Source organism: Arctopsyche grandis, chromosome 12, assembly GCF_051622035.1.
Source record: "Arctopsyche grandis isolate Sample6627 chromosome 12, ASM5162203v2, whole genome shotgun sequence".
Taxonomy (NCBI): Eukaryota; Metazoa; Arthropoda; class Insecta; order Trichoptera; family Hydropsychidae; genus Arctopsyche; species Arctopsyche grandis.
In genome coordinates, this window is record NC_135366.1 from 23,957,812 (window position 1) to 23,982,779 (window position 24,968).

General features: G+C 37.2%; 1 protein-coding gene across 1 annotated transcript; it reads left to right on the forward strand.

The window, feature by feature from the left end:
* Nucleotides 1-1,587: 1,587 nt before the first annotated feature.
* On the forward strand, nt 1,588-22,478 carry LOC143920092 (uncharacterized). Its single transcript, XM_077442800.1, has 19 exons — nt 1,588-1,868; nt 5,853-6,140; nt 7,249-7,568; nt 9,525-9,635; nt 9,706-9,848; nt 9,923-10,056; nt 10,123-10,288; nt 10,369-10,478; nt 11,421-12,317; nt 12,389-12,552; nt 12,626-12,751; nt 12,829-12,977; nt 13,077-14,192; nt 14,268-14,430; nt 14,677-14,815; nt 14,888-15,051; nt 15,128-16,287; nt 22,112-22,319; nt 22,396-22,478. Exons 1-19 carry the CDS (start codon nt 1,781-1,783, stop codon nt 22,399-22,401), a joined length of 5,652 nt encoding a protein of 1,883 aa, XP_077298926.1. The 5' UTR covers nt 1,588-1,780; the 3' UTR covers nt 22,402-22,478.
* The last annotated feature ends 2,490 nt before the right edge of the window (nt 22,479-24,968 follow it).

The following is a 24,968-nucleotide window of genomic DNA, read 5'->3' on the forward strand; positions in this document are numbered from 1 at the left end:
TCAATGTACATCGAAATGTCATCTGCGCAACCCCATGAATATCTCGTCTTTCGTACATGCTGAAATTCAAACAGTTCAAATTCAATCGAAATGAGCATGCAGCCGGGTGGTTTGCAATCATTTGTAGCAAACCCATTATATACATGTTAAAATTAAAATATTACTTAAATACCAATAAAGGTCTGTTCATACCTATCCAGCACGACCCGTATCCTGCAGGTGTCCTGCAAGTGCGGATAGTATTCTTTGGTACATTATATGGACGTATTCATACTCCATTCGCGCATGCGCATTTACGCATTCATGCGCGTCCATATAGAATGTACTAAAGAATACTATCCGTACTTGCAGGATACTTGCAGGATTCGGGCCGTGCTGGATAGGTATGAACAGACCTTAAAACAACTGAAAAAAATAATTCAACCCTCAACATAGTTCCATTAAAACAAATCTCAAACACACACCGCACTCAAAAATAACCCACTGAAACAAATCACACACAAAAACGAAACATTTCACCAGAAGCAGTCTTGCAAAAACAATAAGCATAAATTAAAGCGGTCTCCCTCACGGGACCGAAAGTGAAACGCCCGAAAACGCAAATATCGGAAGGCAAAGATCGAAAATCGAAAGATTTTAAGTCGAAAGATCAAAAAAAAAAAAAAGGGTGCATGGTAAACGGTACAATGTATATATAATATTGTTACGTACGCCGTGGATTGGGCGAATTGCACTTAGACCAACGGATATCTGTTATCGGGTTAACTAAGTGCATGCACTTACTCCCAAGGATTATATCTGGACTCTAAGTGCATTTAGGCTAAACAATGACCGTTATTAGGCTTTTCTCAGAATCGGTACGGGGAGACCCAATGTCGTGGAAATACATATCCGAATACGTGACTATACAACATGTAAACAGATTAAGCGTCCTGAGAGATCTACCCTTTATAAGGCGGTACGTAGGCGATTTCATGTCATTCTGGACGGAGCACTGGCAATGCGTGTATCTCCTTAATCATCAATAAATGCTGTGAGACGACTGTTGTCCTTTTACTTGGATCCTCCACCCACCCCTACGCAACAATATATATGAGTGGCATGCGGTGAAATTATCTCTCTGTTTGTCATATTGTTTAATGTGCGCGCGCATAATATGGGAGGAAAAGCCTGTTCTTCTTGTTCCTGTTGTATCCTGCTCGCGTAAATTAAGTGATTATGTACGACGGGGGGAGAGATCATTTTTTTTATCTTTCCGATATTTGCGTTTTCGGGCGTTTCACTTTCGGTCCCGTGAGATAGACCCAAATTAAAGAGGGTGTATTTATCAGCAGATGCCCGCACAAAGCGACGTTACGTCCGTCGGGATGGGGCGGGCCTGTCAGTGTTGCCGCACCGCGCCCGAATCAACATGTAAACATTCGCCCAAACCGGCCAAGAAACGACGTTATATAAGAAAATCGGAACAAAAACAACAAGCTAAAAATGTAAAGATGCGATCAAAATCGAAACGGGCGCGTGAAAAGATTTAAATCGACCGGCGAAACAGTGAATGACCGGGGAGTGGTAATTTTCGCCGGTGGCAGCACTGGACCGGTGTAGTCGGCGAGGTCGAGACCGACAGAGGCTGGGGCGGCCGCGGCTGTCAGTCGGCGATCAGCCTCGACTGTAGTCAGTGGATGCGGAGTCGAAGATCGGACTCTTGGCGAAGGATGAGTGTCGGCGGAGGCGGCTCCAGTCGGCGGGGGCGCTCGTGCTGATCACTCGAACACGACGAACTATGGAGTGCACCAGCACCATGCAGGCCACCCTCGTCGAGCTGCTGCTGCTTCTGCTTCTGCCCGCTCTCGCACACCCCCACCAAACAGGTAACATCTCCCCGACACCCCCGACACCTGATGCCTCATACCTGATACCTGATACCTCTATGCACCTTCGTATCGATCCACTGGATCTCGCACACACACTCACACTCACACCCACACCCATATATACTCCCAATTGCACACATGCATGTGTTCTTTGTATGGACTCGTCTCCTAAATCCCATTCAAATGTTTACATACATAGATATATGCGAACTTCATTGTTGTTGTGCAATTTGTCACTTTTATCTGATCACCTTCCATTGTGCAGATGATGCCGAGTGTGTCGGATCATCGGGTCATTCTTTACATGAGTTCAAAGGCTTTAAACTCCATTTACTAGCTTGAGAATATTTATTGTGAGACTCGTATCATTGCATATTCATATACATATATATATTATTAATGTTTATTTTCTTCTTCGTTGTGCTTCACATTTCTGTCTTCTGGGATCCGGGGGGATGACCCACCTCAACTCCTATGCTAATTTGAATGTAGTATTTAGAGACGATCCTGTCAGTTCTTTGATTTGATCTGATCATCTTGTCGGGGGCCATTCTCTCTATTGGTATACTATCTACATTCTTCCTGATAATATGTATGGCCAAAGTACGAAATAATACATTTTCTACGTGTTGCGTAGTCTTTTTGAAACTGCCGGCTCTTTGAGGATGTAGTAGTAGTAGTTTTGATTTTAATTTGCCTCGGGAACCACATTTCAAAGATATTTAATATATACTCTTCTCTCTTTTTTAGTTTCCATATCCAGACTATACAATGCAATGTGGATCATCAGAAAATCATCACCAGGCGGACTTTCGTTTTTCTTATTATAGAATGGTTTTTCCATATCTTTGTCGGATTGATCATCGCCACTTTCGGCATTCCTATTATTCTGCCGATTCCTGATTGGCATCCTCCTTTTCTTGAGATCACGGCACTTAAATAAATATAAGTCGTTGACTTTTTCATAGTATTTTAAAGCATTGGACTTTATAAAAGGCTTGAATCGGTCAAAGAATAGGATTTTTGTTTGTATTTAGAACCAGGTGCTTACTCTCTATTTCTATTCTAAGAAGTAGTTTCATCCTCATTGCTGGCCATTGACATTGTGTCGTCTTCAAATCTTATATTGGAAACCTTTCTGCTGCCTATTTTTATGTCCCCTTTCCATCTGTCCAGTACTCATATTATATATTCCCAATATATGGATATTAAAAAGATCAAGGAAGAGTATGCATCCCTATTGGACGCTTTTTTGTACTTGAAATGTTTCTGAAAGAAACTCGTCTATTCCTTCTGTTGCCGCACTCTGTATATATAAATCATGAATGAGTATTATTAGTTGTATAAGCATTAAATTTGATTTTTCTTCAGTGGTTCAGAAACTATTGGCTCTTAAGAGCTTAGAGTTGATAAATTTGTACCAATAAATAATTGAACGTATTCCACATCGATGTTTCGAATACCGTTCCTACAAACCTATCCTTAGAATGTTCAATGAAAGAATCCTAAACTCGTGAAAGGAAAAAAATTCATACCAAAATAGGATATTTTGAACGCAAATTTCAAGTGACCGCTTCAATCTCTTATCTACTCTTGCCTTCAATTTGCATTTGATATTGTTTTGCAGGTAGTCAAATAGTCTCATTTAACAAAACTGTGATTGTCCCCGGTTATTATGATCATATTTAGTTTTGTTTTTTATATAAAATTCTGACTTAAAAATGACTTTTTTTGTAGACATTTTTCTAATGAATCGACCCGTTTGTATTTGGCTTTTGCATATTTGTTCAACATTTAGAAAATATCAATGGAAACGTTGTACAAATTGTTGTCAAATGAATCTTCTGTTTGTTCATTAATACATATATTCAACTACTCTAAATGTCATTTGTAATAGATAGGTAATCTCTGTTAGTCACACTAAATGTCAACAAAACGGGAACATATGCAGTGTGTGGTATAAAACGTTAGTAATTTCAAAGGCATACCAAACTATCCCACTGATATGACTGTGTGCCAAAATATTACATGAAAGTTCAATGCAATGACTGGCACTAATAAGCGGATATCGAAATGAACTCATCGGATTGATTGAAAGCCAAGAATACTGTAGCGGTGCACGGATGTGCATATTTCCATTTAAAAGCCCGTTGAAATTATGAATAGACGTATCTTACATTGTAAAGAACTACATATCTATTATCGTATACACACACTGAATCTTGGATACTGACACATTAACGGAAACCTTTGTGTGCTCAAAGATGCTCGTGTTCTACGTACATATATAGCATTTCTACTACTTCATTATGTCCAGATACAATTTTTTTCTCGTTTTTTGTTCAATGCTGAGCTTAGTGGTCAATTCCTGTCATCTGAGATCCAGTAGACGATCCGCCTTCACTCTTCCTGGTCCTGTGCCAAGTTGATTGTAGGGTTTGTGGATGATCTCGTCAGTTCTCTAATTTGGTCTGACCATCTTATGGGAGAACGTCTACCCTCTAGTGTTCCGGCGACTACCAGCTTCTCTCTACTATTCCCACAAAGTAGGAAAGAATCCTTTCCCTAGAGGGCAGACGATCTCGTCAGTTCTCTAATTTGGTCTGAGCATCTTATGGGAGACCATCTGCCCTCTAGTGCTTCGGTGACTACCAGCTTGTCTCTATACTATTTCCACAAAGTAGTAAAGAATCCTTTCCTTACATATTGTGGAGAGTCTCTCTGAAACTGCCAGCTTTTTGAGGATGCAGACGTTTGTGCGTCTTGCGGTCCATCGAATAGGCAACATCTGCCTCCGGCACCACATTTCAAAGGCATTTAACATGTCCCTTTCTCTCCTTTTTAGCGCCCATGTCCCGCTCTATTCGATGCAATGTGCATTAACCAGAGATTTCGTTTTCCTCATTATAGAATGGTTTTTCCATATCCTTATCAGACTGATCAGTGCCGCTTTCGCCATTCATATTCTTCTGCTGATTTCTTATAGGTATCCCACTTCTGTTGAGATCACGACACCTAGATATGTAAATGATATCGTTGACTTCCTCATAGTATTTCAAAGCATTGGGTTTTATGAAAGGCTCGAATCTGTCAACAAAGAGGATTTTTGTTTTGTATTTGTTTATCTCTAGACCCAGGTGCTTACTATCTATTTCTATTCTACAAAGTAGTTCAGCCGTTTCATTCTCATTCCTAGACATTAACGTTGTGTCGTCTTCAAATCTTATATTGGAAATCTTTCCGCCGCCTCTTGTTATGCTACCTTTCCATCCATCAAGTACACTTCTCATTATATATTTCCCATATATGTATGTATGTATATTAAAAAGATCAAGAAAGAATATGCATCTCTATCGGACGCCTTTTTGCACTTGATATGTTTCCAAAAGAAACTCGTCTATTCTTGCCGCTGCCTCATTCTGTATATAAAAAATCACGAATGAGTATAGGAACTGTATATCGTAATCTTTTATTATAAACATCTTATACTTATATTGGGTAAATTTTTGGAAACTATTGAGGGAAGTAAATACGCCTCCGTCAGATGAAAATAGTGTTTTGTACTTTTTATTTCGTAAAAAAGATTCGTAAAATTGATAATGTCGAGATATTACTCACAAGAGTGTAGCTCAATTATGCAAAACTTGCTCCAAATTTATACACAACACAAAGAAGACCTTTTTGCATTCAAATTGGCTCGAATTTTTGTAGCGTATCTCATCATCATGGTTTTCATATTGCATAAATTTATACCACAAGAAAAAGATTGAACGATATAACAAACAAACAGTATTTCTATTGCTAAATTTTATGTTTGCTTATACATATGTATGTATATTGTATAAAAAAAAACGAAAAGTTCATACTTCAGCTGCTATACAAAGATGTTATTATATTCAAATTTTTTTTCGTCCATAATTCATACGAAATTTCATCATTGAATCTATTGGGTTATTTCAATATTCGTTCGTTTGATTTCAGCTCCTCCCCAGCCTATGAACTTGACAGTGCGGCACGTGACATCGACAGAGATTCATCTGGCTTGGGTCGAAGAATCGAACAATAATACGACCGCACATCCCCCTGTTCAGCAAAATCCACCAGACGCGACAGAAACGCCCGTCGAGAAGAAGAAAAGTCAGAACAAACACATACATTACATTCTACATTACGAAGATACGAATAAGGAAAACAGTACCAATAACATCACCCTCGGCCGCGACAGTTCCGAAGAATTGGGAAATTTCAGATTCACGCTGAAAAAATTACGTGAGTACGGTATTTAGGATTACATATTGAATCATAATGAGTACTGAGGCTTCAACAGTTGTGAGCTGGGTCGAAATATTCACGTGGTAGATTATCCTGACAGATGACGCTGTTCAGGACCACGGTTGGGATGTGGCGGTTTAGGCGAAGACCAAACACGTGCGTTTTCAGTCATGTTGTTTATTACGATGGTTTAGCGACCAACCGCGCGGAGCACAGGTTCAACTGCGACTAACCGTATATCTCTGCCCCTTTTCATCCCCTTCTCACCATCGGTCGTAACATACTCTTTCTCAGCCATAGCCCATACATTATCACAACCATCGAGTTATATTGCTGGTTAATATTATAATAATCCATTGAATTATATGATGAAAAAGTCTTTCAGATTGTATCATATTTATTTTAATGTATGAAAAATTCGTTAAATAAGAACTAGTCTTCTATATATGTATATAAAATTCAATGTTTGTCTGTCTGTCATTCAACCGATTGCAATGAAACTTACATGAGTTATTGTGTGCATGTCTGCGATAGTTTCTGTAAAAAAATCGCCCAGGAACGGGAAAACAGAAATGAGTGGTATTGCAACGCAATAATTTCAAATGTGTTCGCGACGCCACCTGCGTTGTTAGGGTAAAATAAACAAACAATTGAATGATTTAAAATGTGTTCGCCGCCTGCGATTTTCTGACAAATTATCATTACTTTAATTTAATTTGATTATTGAGTGTTAATTTGAAACTGAAACATTCACTTATCGAAACGGGAACGGGAATTGCATGCAATTATTGTGGCATTGCAACGCATGCCGGGTTCAGCTAATTACTAATAAATTAAAAAAATATTTATTATGTTTTTTTAATTATTTAATTATATAAATCTGAAAACTAGTATATAAAAGTCATAAAATAATAAAAAATTGCGCCGCAAATACTGCACTTGTAGTTCTAGAAAAAGTCAACGATAAAACTGTAGTGATTCAACGACATATGATAATGTTTGATAATTTATAATTTATATACCCTTTTTAAATGTCAATGTTTTCGTTATAATATTAAATGTACACTTTATGACGAATATTTGTACATGTATACCTATCTTTCAGATCCTAACACTGAGTATCGATTGTGGGTATCGGCATTCTATGCAACCGATACGGGAGAGATGTATCCGAATACGACTTACAGCAGCCGGTCGGAAATAAAGACACAATCGACGGACGTGATACCACCGTCGGCTCCGGACATCTCGAACGCATTCTGCGACCAACCACCTGGTACACTCTCGTTGCAGTGGAAGATGCCCAAGACGTTCAAGAATTTGTCGTCGTATATGATCAAAATGAAAAGGAAGGACAGCTCGGAGAAACCGCTCATGCTCAACGTGGACACGTCCGACGATCAATTAGAAGTGTCCATCAGCTTGGTAGGCATTCTTCTATGATGAAACTTAAGAGGAGGATACCGATTTATTGGATCCGTCACAACATTTAAGCTAGAAAAATCGGAAAATTCTGACAGGCGACTGTTGATCCGTGTTATTTTAATCACTACAAAGAGCTCACCAGCAGCGTATTTGGCCGGGACTTGAATCTGTGACCTCTCTACTGTTATTCGATAGCTCTACCAGTGCACTACACTGGTTTATTGTTTGTATTCATCGAATGTCTGGTGTGAATGTACACAGCTAAGCGAAATGCTTTCCTTTCTGCGTCTGCATGTTTTTTGCTCCTACTTCTGGAAACCATTATATTTTCTGTTCACACCTCATAGTATTTCCGAAGAAATGAAGCATCAGTTGAAGCATAGGAACTGATTGATAGTCTTGATTTCCAACATAGCTGTTTCATTGTAAATAACTTTTTTATTTATAATTTGGTATGTACTGAAGTCCTCCAATGATTTTTCTGGTCCGTTTCTAGAAGAAACGTAGCATCCATTAAAACATACAAGCTGGTTTTCACTTTCCTTCTTGCATTGGAATATTTGATTTTAAGCTTAGAATTATAATAAACGTTTCTACATTTTATGTATGAAATCCACTATAATCAAATTTATATATTACCATGATGCCATTGTGGGTTTTACTCCTATAGTATAAAACTTGTACATATGTATATAAATTTGAAATCATATTCAAAGAGTGAGTAGAATGGTTTTTGCCAATTTGGTGAGGAACCGTTTCAACAATGAAATCAGATAAATTGGCAAACTCTGATAGGAAAGCATCGACTTGAAGTAAAAAAATATCCAAGTCTGAGCAGTATCACTGCAGAAATACTCCGAATAAATCCTCTTCAATCGTTGTCAATCCAGGGCTTGAACACGGGAACCTCTCGGTGGTTAGAATTAACGCAACCACTTAGCTATACTGCTGGCTGTGTTATCAAAAGTCTGAATTAAGTCATATCAGATGAGATGCTTAAGTTGGCACTTGCCTTACTGTGCTAAAAAAATATCTGCTAGCCATTGTGCTGGACGCCAAGCGTCCAGTTGTATGTTTCAAGTTCAAATAATGCGAAATCTGTGAGGTTAATAATTGTAATTAGCTATAAAAATCATTTTATCACGTATTAAATGTCGAATAATATAAAATAAGTACAAGAAATGAAAAAAATAACGGTTGAAGCTGAGCCTGTCATTCCAAGGCGGATATCATTCTCACACTGCCTGTTGAGCGCAGCGTACTGAATTTCCCATCTCTCTTACATTTGTGAGCCACGAGCCACAAAGACCTTCCCACGAAAATAATTATTTCTGTTGATATTGATTAGTGTTTTTATGTCGTAATGACATCATTCGAATCATAGAGGTTTTGATGAGGTATACATAAAATATGAAGACCCTGCATTCAATTTATTTGGAAAAATAAAATATAAGTCTTGGTCACTTGCTATCTTGGAAGTAAAGCTGGGAATGAGTGATTTTAATATTGTTGCATAGGGGTGGGTGGAGGATCCAAATGAGAGGCCAAATTCGCTTCACAGCATTTATTGACTGATTAAGGAGGCCCACGCATAGCCAGCGCTCGTTCCAGAATAATCCCCCATGCCAAATGTACTTCCTTTTAAAGGACAGGTTGCTCACTGTAGCGTCCTTGACCCCTTTGTTTATCTATTGTTCAGATACGTACGGTCTCATGGTGTCAGGCACGCACAGTCTCACGCTTTCATCAGGATTCCGAGAACTCTAGCGGGAAGTGACTGAGTGCCGTTGCCGACCACTTGGTCAATTTGGGGGGGTCTCCATTGTTAGCCCCCGACTGCACTTTAAGCGGGGGATAATCCCCTTGTTACAATATCAAATTTTATATTTCAAATAAGTTCAATATATAGTTTGTCCTAAGAAATTTCACTTGATTCGATATTTACTAACTTTACAGATCGTCGATATAAAAAACAACAGATCGGTATTTGAAGTTACATTGTTCGCCCAGTCTGCTTCCATATACAAAGGACACTTAATCAACGGGACTGAAACGAAACCGCAAGAAGTTAGCACTCGGATTACATTCCTCGTATTAAACATTGTGTGAGTTTTTGTAACCAATTTTTAATTTGTAGGTCATCATGACTCCGGACTGTGCAGCGGCTGTTCCGAGTTCAGAATCGCTGACTGCACCGACGCTCGGTATCATATTTGTAATCATTGCGCTCATAATAGTCGTCTTATTGGCGCTTATGGTGCTTTATCGCAGGAGTTGCGCGTAAGTTTGAATTCGATTCGTTTGATAATGTTCCGTGTGATGGTGTATGTATTGACGAATAAACTTTATTGCAGAGCACTGTTTAAACAATGCTACCCGATGTCGTATTTGTTTTTGGAAGAAGGCGGTACTATCGGAGGCGACGGCTGCGGTGAAAACGGAGTTTCCGGAATGACCGATTCGCAAATCAACTGTCCGAATAAAGCCGGTGCGTTTCACTATATTTCATATTTGACAGTTTGTGCGAGCGAATTGATAATGTTGTTGTTTACAGTCATCAGTCCGACGCATGCTGTCGTATTCTGGGGTGCGATTGAAAGTAAGAACAATGTCGAGGTGAATAGTGAGCTGTTGTGGGACGCTCTTCATCCGCCGGTGGCTGCAGATAAGTTTTTCGCTCACACCGCAGCTCTACATGCCGATGGTGATATCGGTTTTAGGTAAATCGGTGTTAGACTGTTCGATGGATTTGTGTCGGTTGTGAACGTTTTGTTTATTTATGGTTGTTGTTTATTCGCAGCAAAGAGTATGAGTTGATTCAGTCGAAGTCGTCGATGTTGAATCACACGTCGCATCACAGTCAACATCCCGATAATAAACATAAAAATCGATATCTCAATATCACAGCGTGTAAGTATGATGATTCACACTTGTAATTTGGTTAAAGGATTCTTTACAGTTTTGGCGTCTAAGATCAGTCTGTTTTTGCCATCCAAGGGGTAACAGTTTGTGAAAATCAATCTGGCTATTTAATCTCAAAATAAGAAAAGGCCTTGTAATAAGTTTTTAAGAGATAAATTGATTTTTCTCATCTGAAAATGTCAGATTCATTCTTATTTCTTAAAATTTTTAAAATTTAGTTAAAAAATATTCTAAAAGTATCGGATAAGTTGATTCTATTTATGCGTTTTATTGTTTTGATTACATTTGAATGACTATTTTTTTTTTCTACGACAGCAAAAACCAATCACCGAGTACGAATGTGTGATTTTTTTCTATTGTGACGTCTCTTGTCTTAATCATTATGTTAATTATTATCTCACCAAAGATTCATATTCATCTTGAAATTACTTAAAAAGATCGTTTATTTTATGTATTTATATGTTACAGTTAATATACAAAATATAGTTATCTTCCAATTGTACTATAGTTTGGTCAAAATATATTACAACTGAAAATACAGTTCAACTATTAGTTGGTAGCATGTTAGATGGAGAGGTCTGGTTTTCGATAAAACGTCACTCGACTTGTAAATTGAGTTGAAAGGTCACATTTTTATTTTGAACGCATTCTTATAGTTATCATAATACGATACTCATTACCATAGTTCGTAATACCTAGCAAATATTAACGCATTATTGAATTCTAAAGCAGTCGTAAACACATCAGAACTGTTAAAATTCAAGTGTTATATTACAACTGGTACCTGGTTGAAAATGTATTTGCGCTTGTAGAGTTATATTTTACTACATGGTTGAATTTTATTCGAATATGAATGACTTAACACGCCAGTTGGAATATATTACAACTGAAAATATACTGCGACTGTAACGTATATACGTTTACTTTTAGATGATCATTCTCGGGTATGTTTGCTTCCGTCTTCATCGTGCATGTGCGAACCTGGCAAAGAGCACAGGAAGTCGTGCACATCTAAGCCGAGTGCTCAACCGTCGGACTCTCCGTCGCATTGCGATTATGTCAATGCCAATTTCATAGACGGTATTGTCGCCGAAATCGACGCCGAACTAGCCAAATTCATCATAGAGCAAAACAACAAGCGGAAGTTGACCCAGATGAAGAAGCTCGAAGCGGCAGAGTCACTCAACGCTCCGTCGCAGCCAACGTCCGAGTTGTGGGCGTCGGTCGACGAGTCCCAACGCCCATTCAACTACATAGCTTCGAAGACGGGGATAAATGACTCGGACATGAACGTTTCGCTGACGTCGGAGACTAAGAATTTACTCAGCGACAAGTCGTTGCACGATTCCTACATGAACTCGAACAACGTCAAAGGCAAACTGTCACTGGATTTGGACAAAAAGGACGATAAAAAAGCGTTGACGCCAAATTCCGACATACTTGCAAACACCTGTCGCCTGTCTATAAACTTGGATAGGAAAGAGGAAAAGCAAGACGAATTCAAGACTGAAAAGATCATTAAAGAATCCAAAAATAAGAAACGTTCGACTTCGGCCGACACTAGGGATATCGTCGTAGATAAAAAGAGTAGCAGTAGAGGTCACAGTAAAAATTCGTCGGTCGTCGTCGCGGCCAGCGACAGCAGCCCTTCAGCTAATGCACCCAAAATAGAGGCTTTCTTAAACATTGAATTTTCTGGAATCGTCGATTCCGAAAGGGAATTGCAGAAAGCGAGAGAAGCGGAAAAGTTAATCGAAGCCAATAAACTTGCCAAAGAAATCGCAGAGGAAACCTTGGACAACCTAGACGATCTTCACGTCCAGATTGGTACACATCCTTAAATACGAATCCCATATATATATTTGCAACAGGTAATATACCGACGTGTTTAATTTCAGATGGTGAGTCATATAGAGTAAATTCTACTTGGTTGTTAGACAGACGAAGGTATATCGGAACGCAAGGACCGACGCCTGGTACTCTACCGGCGTTCTGGAGAATGGTCTGGGATCACCAGGTCGTTGTCATTGTTATGATAACTAATCTCGTTGAACGAGGACGGGTATGTAGTGCTTTGAAAAAATACAATATGGTAGGTCAAATGAATTTGCATTGATTTCGTTTGTATTTTTTAGAGAAAATGCGACATGTACTGGCCTAAAGAGGGTTCGGAAACGTACGGTATAATTCTAGTGAATACCTTGAAAGAAGATGTCATGGCCACATATACAGTGAGAACGTTCCAAATTAAGAATACAAAGGTTTCGATTTGATTCTTCATTGGTAGTCTTGATTATTGCGAATTAATGTGATTATTAGCCTGTTTGTTTTTTTGTAGTTGGGACAGTCTAGGTCTGTTTTACAATATCACTATACCGTGTGGCCTGATCATGGAACTCCTGAGCATCCGTTGGCTGTTTTGCGGTTTAGGGAAGCGGCACGTAAAGCTGTTCCTCCTCAAGCTGGAGCTGTTCTCGTTCATTGCAGGTAAAATCTACATTTTATTTTCACTAATACTATTACCTTTATGTGTACATATTTTTGCTATTTTTATTGGAAATACTAATTGAAAATTTCACTCTTCAGCGCTGGAGTTGGTCGAACCGGTACTTACATTGTCCTTGACGCAATGTTGAATCATCTCCGTTTAACTGGATCGCTGAATGTGTTCGGCTTCTTGTGTCACGTCCGATCTCAGCGCAACTTCCTCGTACAAACAGAAGAGCAATACGTATTCATACACGACGCCCTCCTGGAAGCGATCCAGTCAGGAGACACAGAAGTTCCCGTCGAAAACGCAAAAGAGTATCTGCGAAAACTGATCGAGCCGTTCCCCGAAGGGTACGTAAGCACATTCCTGACGAATCTCAAATGTGGACCGTACGGAGCACCGCTGCTGGAAAAATCCAATGAAAATCTCGCCGTCTTTCCATACAACAACAAAATCAAACGGATCAACAGCGAGGAGTGCGACTTTGCCATGTGGAATAATATCAACGAAGCTCAATACAGTAATGATAAAACGCTGGACGAGTGTCGGAACGATATTGTCAGTGTCGCTCTGCAAGAGGCCAGGAACAAGATGGAGGGGAAAGTCAACGCAGACGAGACCAAGATCACGTGCAATGGAGATTCGAAGGATGATAACGAAGCGTCGCCGAAAACTGACGATTCAAAGATACTCGTCAATGGCAACGGCGACAATTCTAAAGCTTCACCAAAGCGATTGAATAATTTCGACGATGTCATCAACGAAGTTGACGAAATCACCCCTGAGAACAGTTTGGACGATGGCGATAAGAAGATATCCAATTCTGACAATAAGTCGCTCACACCGAAGAAAGATCTGATCAGCGACAAGGTCGACACGGCGTCTATCAATTCTGCAAATCTGGCTCGCTCCGATCACTCGACGAGCTACGAGAAGTTGAACGGCCTTTGTAATAAGGTCAGTGAGGAGTCCAAAGCGTCGTCAATTTCCAATGATGATGTTGACGCTATATCCAACGAAAATGGAAATATGAATAAGATTAATGATGGGGTCGTTTTAAGCGCTGAAAATAGCAATACGATCACTAGTAGTATCAGCTCTGAAACGAACTATGTAAATATTGAGGATAAACCAAGTAGTAACTTTTCGCCTAGTCAATACGGACCTAATCAAGATGGTGTGGAGTCTTATAGAAAAGAAAAAACTTTCAGGTATGGTATTTTTTTACCAATCTCTTTTTATATTTTTATTACTTTGGATTCTTAATATTACTATTTTCATTTCAGAAATAAAAACGAAGAGAACTACGAGTTGCTAGGAGGTTCAGGTCGTCCCGGAGGACTGGGAGGCACATCTGTTGACTGTTTCGCTGGAGCTCATCGTTTTGCCTGTCAGAAAAAAGACACCAGTGGTAAAAAGCCCAAAAATCTATTGGAACATCAATTCAAGGTAATTTTACATGTTATATATATATATATACATATATATATATTTTTTTAATTATTGAATCAAACCAATAATAATTAGGCAAACATAGTCATAGAAATGAAATCATTTAGTATGGGATATGGAGAATCGGACGCAAACTACCATATTTCATACTGCTGTTTACGTTCAGTTGCCGGCCTGTGCTGTGACCTTTATGCATTTTTTTTTACTAAGTTTTGTTTCTAATGTGAAGCTTGTTCTTTCTAGTTAATCACATCATTCGAACCGAGTAAATTTCACATTGTGAGTGCCTGCAAGCAAGTGAACGCCTGCAAAAATAGGAGAGGCTCTGTTTTGCCTATCGAAAGCGGCCGGGTTCATTTAATCCCCAAACCAGGAGTTGAAGGTATGACTTGTGTGTTTTATGTATGTATGTAAGTACATATGTATTGTATTAATTATTTAAATGTTTCTGTAGGTACGGATTACATAAACGCAACTTGGCTACAAGGACACAGATCGCTCAGGGAATACATTGTAACCCAGCATCCATTGCCGAATACCGTCGGTGATTTATATCGTATGCTTTGGGACCATTCATGTCAAATTATCGTCATGCTGAGTAATTGCTCATATGATCCAGTATGTATTTTGTTTTTAGTATAAAATTTGTATCGTCTTTGATGTTAATGATAATATTTACGACTGTTTGTCATAGGAGTGCAAGTCGTTCTGGCCAACAGAGAAAAATCCTGAAATATCAGCGTATAATTACAATATTCGTTACTTGTCTGAAGAAAAGTTCGTAGCAAAGAGGATATCGTTGTGCGATTTGAACAATAAGAAAAATCTGAACAAACTCGCCGAAGATAATACTAGTCAAGAATCACCTCTACAAAGCCCGTCGTCGCTCAGTTCGAACAAAGGGTTCATTTTAAAACTCACCAAGGGCTCGCAGAGGATCAGCCCGGTCTCTTCGAGCAGCTCGGACCAGAAGAAATCATCCCACTACAGTCCGAAAGAAGTCACCGTTAAAAGTAACGACACGAGCAACTCTCACGGCGATGATAATTCCGATGCCGTTTTTTACAAGCGACAGTCGTCGAATGATCATCAAGATGAGGAACGACTCATTCCCAAGTTGGACGAGCCGCCGAGTCTAGATGGCGCCGAGGAGTTGGAAGAGCTCAAGAAGTTGAACAACGATGCAAAGACTGAAGGGTACTCGTTCGACAAGTCGGAGCTTCGCATCGAGACTATGTTGAATAGCGATTCGAAATCGGTGAAATTGAGTCCTCAGAAGCATTTGGCGAATGGAGATCCGTTCACTCCCAATGACGACGTGTCTAAAAAGTCCCAGCCGAAGAGCCCTTCGAAGATCTCGCTCAAAAGTCTGCGCATCAACAGCCCCATACTGAAGTCACCGTCTAAGTTCAAGTTCGACTTTGGTGGAAAGACCCCGTTGAAAACGGACGATGCTCAAGGTAGAAAGTCGCCCCAAAACGCGGACGATGCTCTCAGCTTCGAACCTAAGTTTTTCAACGTGCCGCTGGTGAACATGTCGCAGCTGCGCGAAGGTCCCGAAGAAATCGGTTTAGACTGTGTGATCACGACGACGCATATATCAATCAATTCCGTTCAGGAAGATTATGAACTGAAAGTAAAACTCATCGAGTGCCCTAGGTGGTTGGCAGATCTCGATTACGATGAGAATTCCGATACTGATGAAGATTCCGAAGACGAGGATTACGAGTTGGACGAGAAGGCGCTGGATTTGGATCAAAGGCTGAGAGCTTATACGGGCGTATTTGGCCTGCCCGAGTATGTGACGAGGTGTCAGGATGAAGCGAAGAACAGTCCAGTCGTGATCGTAGACAAGTAAGTTGAAAAGTGTCATATATATATATATATATATATATATATATATATATATGGAGTTCGGTCTTTCGTGTCATGCGGGGAAGACGTGCTTCTGCGTTCTTCCCGCTATTACTCGCTTAAACCCGGCTATTGCACGAAATTTAATCTAAAAATTTAACCATCTAATCACTTATTTTACTAATTGCATCCTAGTATAATTTAAGTGTAAAAATAAACAGACGATCGGCCGTTAACAGCGTTTTTAATATCAGTGATTGCGAAAAATTTTGTGTTAATTTTGTGTCAGTTACAAAAGCGTATACGAACGAGATACATCTCCCTACCTGAATACAAAAAAAATAAGGGTCGCCAGTCAAAATTCGGTCCCACAGAAGCAATAAATCTTCCACATAATTGCTTTCAGACAAAAATTTTTAACGAACTTTACTTAATAGAATAATAGCAAACAGAAACGGTGTTTCCCAACTGTCTAATAGTTCTTTTTCATATTTAATTTATATTAAAGTAATTCGTGTAATTTTATATTCTTTACTAAATTTATTATTAAAATATTAAATTGCAAACCGCACTCACATATATAAATCCGTTGTCTCCAAAGAGGCGTCTCACGATAAAGATCTGTAAAAAAGTAGTATAACAATTGCTAATCTATTATTATCATAACTAACTACTTTCACTTACAAAGTAACCCTGTTAAATGGCATGTAATAACTCATAAGTGATCCAAGTGATACCTAGGATGACTATCTGTCAAAGCTGACCACAGAGAAGAGTCTATGGCGGTAAGAACTCACTCCTTGAATGGAAATCTCTCTCAAGTACCGCCTTTTTCTCAACACATCTTGGATAAATGCGAGAAAAATAATATCCAAACCTCCAACAAGGTAAGAGTGACGATGGATGATAGCTTAGCTAATAGAAACCTGTATTTAGCCACGTACAATGTAAGAACGTTATCGAGTGAAGGAAGTGTGCTTGCATTAGAGAATGAATTAGAAAATATCAAATGGGATATAATAGGACTTAGTGAAGTAAGACGAAAACAGCAAAACCAAATAATCCTAAAAAGTGGTAACTGTCTCTACTGGAGAGGGCTACCAAATGGTAGAATAGGAGGAGTAGGGTTTCTTATCAATAAGAGAATAGAAAGGAATATTATAGAAATAAGCGACATATCGGAACGTATATGCTATATAGTATTAAGAATCTCGAGCAGGTACACTTGTCAAATCTTCCAAGTGTACGCCCCCACATCTAGCCACCCAGACGAGGAAATAGAAGACTTCTACGAAAAAATACAGGACGCATACGATAATAGCCGTCACCACTTTAAAATAATCATGGGCGACTTTAACGCAAAAATAGGACAAAAGGCAAATACTGAAAGAGCAGTAGGCAATTTTGGTACCGGCCAAAGAAACGACAGAGGCGATCGCCTCATTGAATTCGCAGAACACAACAGGCTCTTTATCACTAATTCATTTTTCAGGAAAAACACCAACAATAAGTGGACTTGGGAGAGTCCTAAAGGAGACAGAAACGAGATCGATTTCATCCTAACAAATGCCCTGCACTCCGTTAAAGACGTTAGTGTTTTAAGTAAAGTAGATATAGGTAGCGATCACAGATTAGTCCGTGCCAAGATGGCCATTAATATAAATTGCGAACGTAGGAAATTAATAAAAGGATGCAGTAACTCTCCAGATTTCGCTCAACTAAGGTCTAGGAAAAAGGAATTCGAACTCGAACTTGGAAATCGATACGGGAAATTAAACCCAGAAGCAGACATCGAGGAATTGAACACTGTAATTAGTTCGGTTCTAACCTCAACAGGTAAGAAATTAGGTGGATTCAGGAAACAGATTAAATTAAGCAAAATTTCAGCGGAAACAAAAAACCTAATTAAGCATAAAAGGAATTTAGATAGGGATAATAATAAGCAAGAATACAATCTAGTAAATAAGGAAATTAAAAAGAGAATAGTCAGGGATGTCAGGGATTTTAACAGCAAGCTAATAGAAAATACCATTAAGAATAACCGTAGCCTGAAAAAGTGCAAACAGGATATTTTCTTAGGCAAAAACCAAATGATCGCAATCAGATCAGAGAGCGGAGTAATAATTAGGAATAGAGAAGAAATCATAGACAGAGTTTACACGTTCTATGCAAAACTATACGAGAACGACAACGGCCAATTCCCCGCTCTGGAATCGACACACGGCCAAAGGGTTCCTGCAGTATTGCCTAGCGAAGTAGAGGCCGCGCTAAAAACTGCAAAGAACGGTAAATCCCCAGGGGAAGATAATATTCCCATTGACTTACTAAAATGTGGCGGCCCCCCCCTAATTAATATCTTAGCTAGGCTTTTCAGCAAATGCATCCAGAACCAAGCTATACCAGAAGGATGGAATAACGCAACTATCATTTTAATACACAAAAAAGGCGACAAAAGCGATATCAAGAACTACCGACCCATTAGTCTACTTTCAGCGGTCTACAAGCTCTTCACGAAGGTTATTACAGAAAGGCTGAAGAATATCCTCGACGAGAACCAACCTGTAGAGCAGGCAGGGTTTAGGGCAAATTTCAGCACAATGGACCACCTCCAAGTAGTTGGCGAACTAATCGAGCGCGCCAACGAATATCAACGGCCATTGTGCCTAGGTTTCGTCGATTATGAGAAAGCCTTCGATACAGTTAGTCATAATGCAGTACTTAACGCTCTAAAAACACAGGGAGTGCCGGAAACCTATGTGGGACTGTTAGCTGCAATATATAAGAATGCCACAGCTTCGGTTAAAATTTTTTCAGGTACAGATAGATTTAGCATAGGAAAAGGAGTAAGACAAGGAGATACAATCTCGCCCAAGTTATTCAATGCGGTGCTTGAGGGAGTTTTCAGGAAATTGGATTGGGATACAGCCGGAGTAAGCATCAATGGTCGCTTTTTGAGTCACCTTCGGTTCGCAGACGATATAGTTTTAGTAGCTCGTGATTCAGCTGACCTACTTATCAGACTAACACAGCTGGACAGGGAAAGTAGAAAAGTAGGATTAAAAATTAACGTAGATAAGACTAAACTAATGTTCAATAGTTATTGCATGCCTGATAGCATCCCCTTAGATGATAAACCAGTAGAAGTAGTAAATAATTATTTATATTTAGGTCAAATAATTGACATGTCTGGTAGTAAAAATGAAGAGATAAAGAGACGTATGAAATTAGGGTGGAGTGCATTTGGACGGATGAATGCTGTTTTTAAATCAAAAATGCCACTCTGCCTGAAGAAAAGGATCTTTGATCAATGCGTTTTGCCAGTGATGACGTATGGATGTGAAACTTGGACACTGAACGCCAAGATGCAAAATAAAATCCAATGCACTCAAAGAAGTATGGAACGCTGTATGCTTGGCATAACGAGGAAAGACAGGAAGCGGAACACGTGGGTGAGAAATATGACAAGGGTAGTGGACATAGTGGATAGAGTGAAGAGATTGAAATGGCAATGGGCGGGTCACGTAGCTAGGAGGATGGACGAAAGGTGGACAAAAGAAGTGCTTGAATGGTACCCGAGAGAAGGCAAAAGAGTAAAAGGAAGACCGCAAGGAAGATGGGTGAACGAAATTAGGAAAATGTGCGGAATGAGATGGATGAGTGTTGCGCAAAACAGAGACGAGTGGAAGCGTGTTGGAGAGGCCTTCATCCAGCAGTGGATGGCGAATGGCTGTAAATGATGATGATGATGATATATATATATATATATATATATATATATATATATATATATATATATATATATATATATATATATATATATATATATATATATATATATATATATATATATATATATATATATATATATATATATATATATATATATATATAATATATATATATATATATATATATATATATATATATATATATATATATATATATATATATATATATATATATCTTTACTTCACTAAAAGGTTAAAAAATATATATATATATATATATATATATATATATATATATATATATATATATATATATATATATATATATATGTATAAATATATTTAATTGTTTAATATGAAAACAAAAAAAATGGTTCAAAACCTTGCTAAGAGAAGAAAAATATTTCAATTAATGTTTAAAAAAAAGGCTATTTGAAAATTCAACGTTGGTTTCATCGTTAACTCTCTGAACTCAGGTATACCCATAAGAGGATATTTGTACGATTCCAAATGAATTTATACAAAGCTTAGGCTTTTTATCGATTCATTCATTATGTTCGGCTAGAGTTAGGACACACACACACAGGTTAGCGTCTTTATATATAATATATAGCCAGCAGCATAGCTCGGTCGTTAAGCTTCTGCTTAACACCGAGAGGCGCCGGGTTCAATCCCATGAGCTGACCTCGATTGAAAAGAATTTTCCTGAATACATCTGTAGTGCTGCTGGTCAGACTTGGATATTTGTGACTCCAGGTCGATCGTTTCCTATCAGAGTTTGTCAATTTTCTCTGATTTCATTGTTGAAACGGTTCCCGTTTAAAATTGGCTAAAAATCCTTCCTACCTACTACGTCACCACTGTTTGAGTATGATTAATGAACAATAAAATTTATATACAATTCATAGATGTCTCGTTAATTTGCGAGTTTTCAGTGTCTCGTAATTCAACGACTTGTAATAAAAATGCTGCATTGTTTGTAATTGGCCAGGAAAGCGCATTGGGGTTCACCTGTAAGGCCTTCCTGGTATATATGTAAAATAAATAATTAGTCAAAGAAGCGTAGGACAATTGAACTCGATTTGCTGAACAGATGCAGATCAAGATTCTTTCGGAGAAAAATATTTATTACTAACTTTATTAAAAATTCGGCTAAAGTCGGAATTCTCGACAGGGCGGACCCTCTAGGCTCTGAAGCGAGGCTCGATCGCCCCGCTCCTTCCTGTGATTGGTTGCTCTTTGCGACTACTCTAGTATTGCCGTGCCCTGGATTAACTCGACTTTTACCTGATGAAATACTCCAACATATACTGCCTGGTTCGCATATAATTTCGGACGGTTGAGCAGCGTACGGAAATATTTATTTTTATTCATTAAATACAGAAATGTTTGCAGAAAATCACTTTTCGATCGATAATAATCTCGAAATTTTAGAAAACATCAGAAAAATAATACGAATATTTAAGAAGTCACCGGCGAAATATACATTTTTAGAAGAAATTATAATGATAATAAAAATAGAAAATTGAAATTATTATTGGATGTAAAAACGAGGTGGAATTCAATGGCAACTATCATAAGACTTATTCAAATTTACGAAAGTGTAAACATAGCATTAAAAGAATATAATTTCAATACTGTTTCTAAGAATGAAATAAAATTTTAATTGATGTTCTTACTCCCGTTGAAACCGCAATCAAAGAATTAAGCAAAAATAGTGCATCTTTAATAACAGCAGAAGGAGTTTATAAATTTTTATCTTACATTTTATGTGTATTTTAGTTTTATATGTTTTTTTAATTTTCTTACATATGCATAAATTACATATAATGTAATTTATGCTTAGTACATATGTAATTACCTTTTGTTTAATTTTCAAATACATTCGAATAGCTCTTGATTTACTATTCGCTATTCGAATAGTTGAAGACAACGAATATTTGGCATCCCTAATTCCGAGCCTAGAGGGTCTGCCCTGTCGAGAATTGCGACTTTTACCAAAAATTATATTTATTTTGTCATAATTTGCCTAAAATTTGCCGCCCGTGAGAATTGCCTTACCGGCCTATGCCTAATTGCTTTGTTTGAATCTTCAGAATGGGCGGAGCGAGAGCCGTGGCGTTGTGCGCCCTCAGCGGAGCAATGCGACGTCAATCACGAGACATATACTCGCTGGCCAAACTGCACCATGGCCGCAGAGCTGGTGCATGGCGCAGGGCGAGCGACATCCGAGCCCTGTACGAAGCCCTGGCCGCCTACGAGCATCCCCCCCCATCATCCACATCAGCTCAAGTCACTACACAGGTATCAAAACAAACAAAAAAAACACTCCATACCATTCAAAATTTAAATATTTACTATACAAATGTTTGATTTGCAGTTGTGAACGTAGCCGTTATGTCTTCAATGCCACGCACATTCTGGTGCTGAACGTTGCAGCAGCGGAAGCCATTAAAGCGTAACCTCATTTACACATTCTAATTTTAGATTTACATGTATAATGAACGAGTCATAGTCTGATCTATTAAGAGAAATTTTTCTATACTTTTGACTTTGTACGATTTAAATAAAATGTATTTGTATTATATATTATATATATATAAATTTGACCATTTTGATACGAACGCTGTCTCCGTTTATTGTTTTCGTTTAACCCCTTCGAGATGCTATTATGTATGTAGAACGGTCCAAGATCCAGCCTCCTTGGGGCCGAACTATCTCATTATTTAATGTCGGTAGTGTTTGTTTGTTTGTTTGTTTGTTCATAACATTCTATGTGTATTTGCAATAATTTAGATATACGGAAAAGTGTGCACGTTTGCCGAAAATCATCGGAAAGTGTGTATGTTTATTAATTATTATTGATCGATTTCCGTATGAATTTTTGTCTTGAAGGGGTTGAAATTCATTTCAAAATACATTAAAAAAAATGATGTAATTTTTTTTACGCCCAAAAATCAAAATTTGGATGTGTTTGTATAATTATTATTATATTATATTGTGTAGTTTTTATTGATTTAACAATTTGAAAGTGCGACTTTCACAATCGGGCATTTATTTCATATGTACGTTTCTATTGTACAATTATTATTATTATAATAAATACATATTTCTAATAGTAAATAATACATATGTGTGTGTATGTATAATATGCTCTTTTCAATCGAATGGTGTGACGAATATTCGTAGAATTCTTTATGCTTAATTATATATATATATATACATATAAATAAATAAAATGAGCTGCATCATTCGTACGGTACGAGCTTAGTGATTTTTTTAAATTTTATAAATGTAATAATATACATACATACTACGATAGATTGGTTTTTTTTTTTAGATCGTATACTTTTTTATTCGGTCTGTGTATTTTATTTCATTTTTTTTTATATATATATATATACAATATATGATTTCTTCGAATAAATGCTACAATATTTCTATTTAGTCTATTTTTGACTTTGTATAAATAATAACATTTGTAACTATATACATAAAATGAATATAATTTTTGGTGATTTTTTTTTTTTTACATTATATTAGCCATGTTAGTATTATTCCATGATTAAATTTTGAGTAATGTATATTGAAATGATTGGCTCAATAAGTTTTTTCAGTTTTTAGTACGAACGGTTGAATTGAATTTTTCGGTAGAACGACTTTTAAACAGTATTAAAATTTTTGTATATGGATGTGTATAGTAATGTTATTGTATTTATCAAATGAGATTTTTTTTAAATAATTATTATTATACATATGTAGCGTTAGTTATGTGTTTATATTATACATATATATACAGTATGTGCGTATTCGTCTATTTATTTCTATATATATATCGTCGTAAGAGTCAGATAGATTTGTACGCATCCGGAACGGATACGCGCATACTCTAAATGTAATCCTTTTCATATTGACTTTGTAGCTCATGTATTTATGTATTAAGATCATGAATATTTTATATATGTATATCATCATGTGTAATTTATTATTATTAGTGATTTTATATGGCCAATTTATCCTGTAAGTCTTTTTTTTGTAGTAGTTGGTCGAATTATTTTTTCACGTGAAAATATGCTTGATTGTATGTATAAAATAATATTTTATGACTACATTTATTTTTTACTTTTTTTTTTTAATTTTATCGCTTTCGTTATTCTTTATATATGCAATAATGACTATGAAGATTTAACTTTTCCAGTGTAATTTAAATAATTGTTGTAAACGATATTGAAGTATATTTAATATATATTCATTATGATAAAAAAAAAATACATTCATACACGTTATATATAACGTACGCGTGAATGTATTAGGCTTTATTATTATTATTATATTACAAAATTATTTAGTTCAAATATTTATTATTAAAATATTGTGATTAGTCTACCAAATTTAATTGATAATTTAATTAAATTAAAAAACAAAATGAAAGTGAACTGAAATGAAATGTTATTAAGTTATTCTCGTAAGCATTGCGAATGATTATGTTCGATTCTCATTTTTTTTTTTGCTCTTGATTCATTTTTGAAATGAAATTGCACACTTTATTAGGTTTTTTTCAATTATATATGTATAATAACATTGATTGGATGATTGGGAGTGGTATAAACGTCACTTTTTATTATGGTTTATGTGTCGCAAAGAGTCAATTAATATATATATATATATATATGTATGTATTTAATTAGACTTGTCCAGGTCGGAATTGTATGAACTTTGTCGTATTGACGACCTTTACAAGGTTTTTATTTTATGTATTATTTTTCCTGGGGAGTAATAAAATGAACGGGATAAACCACACAGTGTACAAATGTTTGCGATGTAGTTTCTAAGTTTGTGTCATATAGTCTGAGCAACGAACTATTATATCATTTTTACTATTCGTATATATTATATATACATATGTATTAACAAAATAATAAAATCACAATTCTGTCCTATGAAAGTGTATTG